The 9,431-nt window shown below is 42.9% G+C and overlaps 1 protein-coding gene across 1 annotated transcript; it reads left to right on the top strand.

Annotated features, from left to right (window-relative positions):
* Positions 1–5,056: 5,056 nt before the first annotated feature.
* On the top strand, positions 5,057–6,614 carry S1PR3 (sphingosine-1-phosphate receptor 3). Its single transcript, XM_015409097.1, has one exon. It carries the CDS (start codon positions 5,057–5,059, stop codon positions 6,188–6,190), a length of 1,134 nt encoding a protein of 377 aa, XP_015264583.1. The 3' UTR covers positions 6,191–6,614.
* Positions 6,615–9,431: the final 2,817 nt, after the last annotated feature.

The raw sequence follows: 9,431 nt of genomic DNA on the forward strand, positions 1-9,431 counted from the left end.
TCTGTTGTCATATATGAACCCATTCCCCAAATTCCATTGCTGTTTCCCAGTATTCCCTCAAGATAGAGATGCACTTAACATTTGTGCCACAGGAGCTGCTCTACAAACAGGTTCTACTCACAGAACTAAGGTAAGCATAAAGGCTCACAACCATGAGGCTGAGGTCAATTGTGTGCATTTTCCTCACAGAATCAGCACCCAGAAGGTGAATATAGACTGTGGAAAAGACTCACACAACTGGTTCTGAAACAGTACAGGAGCACTATGGGATGAAGCCAACCTCTCCCCATTGTTCCAAAAAGGTTTAAAGGACATCTTAATAGTACAACCAAGAAACAAAATACAAAATGGGACAATGCTGATGGGGCAGGCTGGGATCGCAGTAGGGGCAAGTTTAGCTGTCACCCCAGTGATGATTCTAAGTCCTGCCTTGCCAGTGTAGTGTAGTGGTTAGAATGTTGGACTAGGATCTGAGAGACCCAGATTCAAATCTTTTCCCTGCCATAGAAGCTTATTGGATGACCTTGGGCCTGTCACCCTTCCTCTCAGCCTAACCAGTTCACATGGTTGTTGTGAGGGGGAGAATTATGTTGTAAGCTGCTTTGGGTCCCCATTGAGGGGGGAAGAGGGTACAAATGTCTAAATAAATTAATAAAATATGAGTGAATGGTTCTCATCCATCCCTATGGAAAAGATAAGTGCTGCTCTTGTGGACAGCATTAGGAGCAAAACATGCCTGATGCAATTACTACTGACAAAGACTTCATGGAGAAATAGGCAATGCCCCTCCTCCCCCTCCTGAAGGGAAGGCCCCATCCACGAAACGGAGGTATGAATCACTTAATGCTTGTAACTCCAACGGAAGGAACCTGGCCTTACTTTAACATCTTCAAGATAAGTTTTTTAAAAAGTGTCAGAGGATTGTGGTTATATCATTTTTCATTTGCTCTTGCTTAGATGTGCTGTTTAAATAGGAATGTGTTCATTTATATGATCTCATTAAACCCTTTATTACTTTGGATGCTTGCTAGTTGATTTCTGTGATCATTGCACACCTGATTTGGACATGATTCCCTATGAGAAACCCGGTGTGATTGTGCATTCATTAATCCCTGAAGCACTACAGTGATAGAGCTAAAGTGGCCATGCCGTCACAGAGCAGAGCCTTTTAATGGCAGTGCCATAAAGAGTGCTAAAGCACAAGGCCTTCAGCAGGAGATTCTCTTTGAAGGTTAGAAGGTGGCAGAAACCCAGAGAGAACAAAAATGGGGAGTAGAGATAGAGGGAGCCAGGCTGGATAGGGATCATGGAAGGCTGAGTAGCCTTTTCTCTCACACATCTTTAGAAATGGAGCTTGTGAGACCGATTATGCCACATATGCCACTGCAGTTGTTTAACTCATTAGTTAAAGGCAGCTGGCAAGCCAACTGAAAATTCGTTAAGTGGCTGGCAACCTCAATCTAAATATGTCAAGTTGCATATGAATCTGAATACAGATTGCTTGTTTAAACTATTTGCACATCCCTCATGAGACTGCATCCCTCAGGAGCGAAAAGATACTGGAAAGGTTGTTACTGAAGCTCCCAGGATTTTCCCACTCTCTGGAGATACCAAGTTCTCATGGTGTTCAACCTCTCCCATATAGACAAGTTCATGTTTAGAGACGTCAAAACATGCCTTGTGATTCTTTCCCTTGCTGGAGGGAAGAAAGTCCTCTGAAGCTCAACAGTGTCTGATTCTATTTTTACAGAAGGAGCAAAGGGGCATAAGGATAAGGTGGGCATGGTTGACAATGATTGATTAATTTTTTTAATACTCAGGTAAAATTACTGGTGCATTGGGCTGTTGAGAGTCATCTCTAGACAATACTAAATTTCCTTAAAAGGATCCGCAGGTTGTGCTCAATCTCTTACTCCCACTACTGTCCTGTATGTAAAGTTTTCAAATCAGAAAGTGAAGAGAGTCAGCATTCTTGTTAGTCGTCATAGACGTAATAATCAGTCAGTCTCCATGTCAGAAATACTAACTGCTTGATGGCTGATGACATGCAGAAAATGGTCACCAGGTAAAGAGTCTCAGCAGCTGTCAATACAATTAATCAAGGTATATATCTGGACCACCTTTCAGGGTTAGGACTGAGAGGCACCATTTATATGGCGGTTTTGATCTGACCTGGAAGGCATGTTTCAGAAGACGGTGCTGGAGACTGCTGCTTAGCCCCTTGGCCTCTGGCTTGTGGGACCCCACAGGGTTACATCTTATCCCCAGCGCTTTGAAACATTTACATGAAGTTGTTATGAGAGTTCAACCAAAGATTTTGATTAGGCTGTCACCTATTTGTGGATGAGACTCATTCTTATCTCACTCTTCCAGTGGATCTCCAGACGCCTCTAGAAACCATGAACCTGTGTCTGCAGGCAGTTTTGGGATGGATGAGGGCTAATAAACTGAAATTTAATCCCATCAAGACAAAGGTGTTATTGATGGGCAGAAGAACTGACCCAGGAACTGAAGTATCTTCTCTTCTGGATGGGGTTTCACTCTCCCTAGAGGAGCAGGTTCATAGCCTGGAGGTTCTGCTGGGCTGGAACTTCCTGTTGGATGAACAGGTGGCCGCCAAGGCCGAGAGTGGTTTTTACCATGTTCAGCCTTTTTGGGACAGAAAGAATCTTGCCTCTGTGATCTTGCCTGGTAATGTTTAGAATGGGCTAAGGCTTCAGATGGGGCTGCCCTTGAAAAGTGTTCATTCCATTACCTAAACTACATTTTCTAGTTAGCTTAATTCACTAATGGGCAAAATCCATCTGAAGAGCATCAGATTTAACACACCTTTAACACTATTTTTAAACTCAAAGTTAAGCTCTGAAACTGAATGTTAAGTGTTTTTAAGACATGCTTATCTCCCTTTGAAATGTGAAGCACTTGAAAATGCTCAGTTCTGGCTAAATTATGCTCCATTTGTCTTATCACGTAGTGCAAGCTTACATCCAGTGCCATTAAGGATACCTTTTGCCCTTTGCCTTCCATTTTAAAATGGCTTTAAAATAGATCGTGAATGTTAGTGTATTGCTATATTTTATGTGGCACATCCCAAACGTTGTTGCTCTAAAGATGGAGTGAAAGATTATGAAAGCTGAAGGGCTGCTGTCAGAAACTACATCCCTGTGTCATTCTCCCTCTGTAACGTTCGAACCATCCTGTTGTGTCTTTCCCTGCCATGATTGGCTTGCTTTTTGGGGACAGGGGCTATGGAACACAATGATATTAGGACCTATAGCTGCAAATTTAGGGAGAACTGATAGCTATGGCAAAAATCCCATAGCTAGGATCCCACTAGTCTCTCCTCTAGTGAAAAGTGAAGGAGGGGTCTCCATTGATTGCCCAGAAGACTCTGCTAGGGGTCAAGGGACCTCTACTGACAAAAGTCGGATGGAACAGGGGTCGTAGTGAGGAGGGGGATTAGGTGAGATTGGGTGAAAAAGGGAAGGGACCCCTCTGACTACCTGAAATGGTTATGGGGGGAGATTATGGGACCTACATTGACAAAAGACATGTGGGCTGTAGTAAGGAGGAGAACTGGGCAAGACTGAGTGAAAAAGCTGGCTGGATTATCTCCTATAATGCCTAGATACATCCTACAGATATGATTAGCTGAGCATTTTGGATGTTCCCCACATATTTCTCTGAGAGGGATCTTGGAGTCGTAGTAGATAACTCACTGAAAATGTCAAAACAGTGTGTGACTGCAATAAGGCCAACGCTATGGTGGGGATTATTAGGAAGGAAACTGAAAAGAAATCAGCCAGTATCATCCCTGTATAAATCGATGGTGCAGCCTCATTTGGAATACTGTGTGCAATTCTGTCTACGACCATCTGTCTACGACTATTACTATCTGTCCTAGCCCATTATTACTAACTCGCCGTGAGCGCTAGAATGGTGGTACTGCATGGAGCTGTGGCCACTAAGGATACTATTCTGATGACGTCATCTGTTCCCTTGTTAGATATTATGGCGAGCACTTAAGTTGTATTGAATGTTTTTAAATGCAGTTTTAATGTTTTATGTATTGGGCATTGGCCCCATCTGTATGCCACCCAAAGCCCGTTTGTGGGGAGGGCGGGTTATAAATTTAAAAAAATAAATAAATAAATTCTGGTCACAACGCCTCAGAGAGGATAGCATTGGAAAAAGTGCAGAAAAGGGCAACTATAATGGTAAAAGGGTTGGAACATTTTCCCTATGAAGAAAGGTTAAAGCGCTTGGAGCTCTTTAGCTTGAAGAAACAATGCTTGAAGGGTGCCATGATAGAGGTTTACAAACTTATGCATGGGATAGAGCAAGCAGAGAAAGAAGTATGTTTTCTCCCTTTCTCACAATACAAGAACTTGTGGCCACTCAATGAAATTGCTGAGCAGTCAGGTTAGAACGGATAAAAGGAAGTACTTCTTCAGACAAAGAGTGATTAACACATGGAATTCACTGCCACAGGAGGTGGTGATGGCTACAAGCATGGACGGCTTCAAGAGGAAATTAGATAAACATATGGAGCAGAGGTCCATCAGTGGCTATTAGCCACAAGGTATAGATGGGAACTCTCAGTCTGGGGCAAGTGATGCTCTATATTCTTGGTGCTTGGGGGTGGGGGGGGGGAACAGTGGGAGGGCTTCTAGTGTCGTGGCCCCACTGCTGGACCTCCTGATGGCACCTGGTATTTTTGGCCACTGTGTGACAGAGTGTTGGACTGGATGGGGCACTGGCCTGATCCAACATTGGCTTCTCTTATTTTCTTATGTTCTTATATTTTGTCACAGAAAACATGAATATGATGTTTTAAATATATGAAGTGTGGTGGATGGCAATTGTATCATATTGAGTTATATTGTCTTTTGTTGCTGTTTTAAAGGTCCTGTTTGCGGTGCACAGGAATGCTGACATGCAACCAGTAAGAGAAGAAGCCCACTACATTGCAAAAGGAATGTTCTACAGAGTGTGATGTGGGCTCCCCCTAGCGGAAAAAAGTGGAGATAGCTTTTAAAATTTATCAGTCTAAACCATGGCTGTGTTCACCACACCGAGCACTCATCCTTCTTTGCATCAACAAAACACAGTGTTGGGCAATGAGATAAAACATCATTACGACTATGTTGGAAAGAGCGACCGAATAAATAAGGCAAAGGGCATAGACCTGACCACTATTGCACTTCTAATCATCTGTAGCTTCATCATCCTGGAGAACCTGATGGTGCTGATTGCCATATGGAAAAACAACAAGTTTCACAACCGCATGTACTTCTTTATTGGCAATCTAGCCCTCTGTGACCTGCTGGCTGGGATTGTTTACAAAGTGAACATCTTGACATCAGGGAGCAACACTGTGTTTCTTACACCGAAGATGTGGCTTGTCCGGGAAGGTAGCATGTTCGTGGCTCTAGGAGCGTCCACTTTCAGCTTGTTAGCCATCGCTATTGAAAGACATTTGACTATGATCAAAATGAGGCCATATGATGCTAATAAAAAGTACAGGGTCTTCTTGCTTATTGGAACATGCTGGTTTATCTCGGTCTCCTTGGGTGCCTTACCAATTCTTGGTTGGAACTGTCTTGGCAATTTACCGGACTGTTCCACTGTATTGCCACTCTATTCTAAGAAGTATGTAGCATTTTGCATCATCATCTTCATTGCCATTCTAGTGGCTATCGTCATCCTTTATGCACGCATTTACATCTTGGTAAAGTCCAGTAGCCGTAATGTCACTAATCACAGCAACTCAGAGAGGTCCATGGCATTGCTTAGGACAGTAGTGATTGTTGTGGGAGTTTTCATTGCCTGTTGGTTGCCATTGTTTATTCTGCTGCTGATTGATGTGGCATTCAAAACAAAGTGGCCCATTTTATACAAAGAAGATGGTTTCATTGCCTTGGCGGTCCTCAATTCAGCAATGAATCCCATCATCTACACTCTGGCAAGTAAGGAAATGCGTCGGGCTTTCTTCCGCCTCGTTTGTGGCTGTCTGGTGAGGGCCAATGTCTCATCTTTGCCTATCCAGCCCACGCCAGATCAGAGTCGAAGTAAATCCAGTAGTAGCAACACTCCAAAGCCAAAAAATGAGTTCCCACAGACTCAACTTTCTTCATGTACACATGAAAAAATTGAATCCTCATTTCAGAATGGAAATTTTTGCAAGTGAAGCCTGATAACTGCGCAAACCAAGGATTCTTGTGTGGCTTTTTAGAGCCAAATAGAAGCACATTGGGTGGGATTTCATACTTTTCAATTATAAAAGAAATGATAACCAATTACTTAACTTGGAGTGCCTTAGCATGAGCCATTTGGACCAGGTTTAGTTCCCTGAGAGAACTGACTTGGGCAAGGCATTTGCAGTGTCTCAAAGCTTCTACAATGTCTGTGTGAAGAAAGATGGCACCTTTCACATGGATGTTCTTGGCGCACTTTGATCCAAAATACATATGCACTAGAGAAACAGGGCAGAAATAATGACTGGTCATTAAAATAGCATGTCAAACCTGTGTTTTGGTCACCAATAATTACCACATTTTATCTCACATACAACCTCTCTTGTAGGCTCCGTGTGAAGCATGGCTGTCCATCAAACTGACCATTCCAATTTCAAAGAGCTGGATAGTTTGGCGATATTATATGACTGGCCCATCCTATGCCAGGAATCAGACTGTTTGCGAGCATTCCATAATCGGGGGGGGGGGCAAGCTCCTAGGAGATGGTAAGATCACTGTGAATGTTGGTGTTCCCCAGGCACTGTGGTCACTCAGACAAACCTTCCGCATCATGGTCAGAAATGATGTTCTTCTCCGTGTTGTGCACTTTTATTCCTTTTGAGTATCTGATGCTTATGGATTCACATGACAGGCGTTTCCCCCCACTACAGGAATTTCCCCCCAGATCCTGAGATTGCCAAGCCAACAAATGAATGCTTAAAATGGGTCTTCAGCTGTGCCCTACTGAAGGCATTAGCGACACTGGAAGGATGTCACATTTACATAGACAACCAAATATGCCAAAGCTGGGGCCTCCATCTGTACATTTTTACAAAATGGCAAATGTATGGCAAGAGTATTGTAGCCTTATAACCAAGGTAGTGTATACTAATATCAAATAGCTCGGGGGAAAAACTATGGACAGAAACCTCCTGGGGGGAAGGGAAAGCAAAGCCTCTGCCAGCCCAGTATTCTGCCTTTTGCAGTCATCATTTCAAGCTCCCTGTTACACATTTGTGAGAAGAAACCATTTGTTTTTTTATTTGTTTTTGTTTTTTAAACAATAATTGTTCACTGCTGTCGAATCTTTTGTATTATTTAATTAGAATCCAGTTGAAATGTGTGTCCTGGAATTTCATGCATGTATGATCTGTGTAGGCTTTTTATTAAAAAAAAAACCAATGCATTTTTTAAATTTACATTTTGAATAATGCTTAATGATAGGTGGTCCAACCTGCATCATTGAAAGCTCCCCGTAAAGCAAGCGTAAATGGACTGCTGGAGGTGGCATTGTCTTCTGCCAAATACTTCAGATGAAAAAACTGCATTTCTGCATTTCAAGAAGCATATAAGTGTTAGGGCTGCCAGGCCTCCTGCCAGCAGCTGTCATTGGTCACTGCTACTCCAAGCAGCAACAGGTGAATTTTTGTGTGGGGGGGTATTTGTGTGTGTGTATGTGTTTGCACGTCTGGAGGTCATGGTGACTTCTGGTGACCCCTACTGTGGGCCTGGATGTTTTTCAGAGAGGTGGCTTGATTGCCTGCCTCTGCGTCCTGAGCCCTGGTGAAATTTTTTAAAAACAACATTGGTGGCACCTGTGCCATGTCGTCACTTCTGGGGAAACCATAACATTCCTAGAGCTAGCTAATGTCCTTTCCAGCTTTTCTCAAAAGTGATGTCATGGTGCAGATGATGTGCTCCCTGCATATCCTCATCTCCAAAGCTCCTGCTGGCTGCCAGGCGTGGCCCAGCAACCCTAATTAGTGTCTGTGCCCATAGAACAGAATCATAAAAATCATGTTTGGATGTTCGTTCAGTGGGTGAATGTTCAGTTTCATAGACAAATGGCAGTGGTGGAAAGGGCTGTCAAGTCACAGCTGACTTATGGTGACCCCGTAGGGCAGAGGTGTCAAACATACGGCCTGTGGGCCAGGGCTCTTGTCCAGAACCTCGAGCAACTGGTCATTACCTTTATTGCCAGATGACAGAGCCTGTGAATTATGTCCCTAGATACTGTCCCAGTGCTAATAAGTAACAGGCAGTGGAAGTGGGAGGGCAGGCATCAGGGAGATACTTTAAGGAAATAGCAGAACACAGTTTTAGTCCAGTGCTTCAATCTTTGATAAAACTTTGTCGGTCTTAAAGGTGCCACTGGACTCAAACTTTGTTCTAAGGAAATACTGTAAGAGTGTTACTGTTTTAAGCATGTTTGTATTTTGAGTAATATTTAATATTGTTAATTGGGTTTGCCTGTGTCCTTTATAAAGCTTATATCTCCTGTACCTGGCATTATATATTGTGACATATATAGCCCAGCCCAATGAAGTGACATGTTAGATACAGCCCTCATGATAAATGAGTTCGACCCCTCTGCCATAGGGTTTTCAAGGCAAGAGACATTCAGAGGTGGTTTGCCGTTGCCTGCCACCATGTCATGACCCTTTTCTGTTTACATAGCTCTAAAATTAACATCTCACTCATGGGGGTTCTCTGTTCACTCATGTGCTTGCCCCGTATAGATTGTGTTCGAAGCGTGTAAGCTGAGATAAAGTTGGATACACCATACCTCAGATATGAGCTGGCGGTTGTTTCTGGTGAATCGGTCAAAGAAATAAAGTCAGCATAAAGAGAACTGTTGAAAGAATGAGCCTGTTGAAATACTAACTGAAGCACTAGGAAGTTCTCCAGCTTATGTTCTGCTTTTTACCTCATAGCGGCATTGACTTTGATCAGGCATCACAGCAGCTCACTCAGTAGCGAAAAACTGTGGATGGGTGACAGCCACTTCATAGCTTCTTTATAGTCATAACAGATGAGATTTGATGCTACGGTAGACGTTAAAATGTATGGGGAGGCTCAATTTGTGAAACATTCTAAAATAACTTAGGGGAGATTCCAACTCATGTTTCCAAAGGCTTTCAGAAAGGGACATCATTTCCAGACAATATCTCATGCAGCAATATTGAAATTCAGTATCTAAGGTCAAGATCCTAAGCACACATAAGTGGAAATAAATTCCCTAAAGTCAGTGGGGCATGGCTTGCTACAATTCAGGCCCCTTTATGAACATTCATGGTCCTCTTTCCACTCCAAGATTTTCAAATGGCTGTAACTGAAATGCTTAATAAACATATTGGACTGCATATTTTGTTATTCTAAAGTTACAAATCTTGTAAGCAGTTCAGTACATTAACC

Source organism: Gekko japonicus, unplaced genomic scaffold (assembly GCF_001447785.1).
Source record: "Gekko japonicus isolate JY-2015 unplaced genomic scaffold, Gekko_japonicus_V1.1 scaffold71, whole genome shotgun sequence".
NCBI classification, from domain to species: Eukaryota; Metazoa; Chordata; class Lepidosauria; order Squamata; family Gekkonidae; genus Gekko; species Gekko japonicus.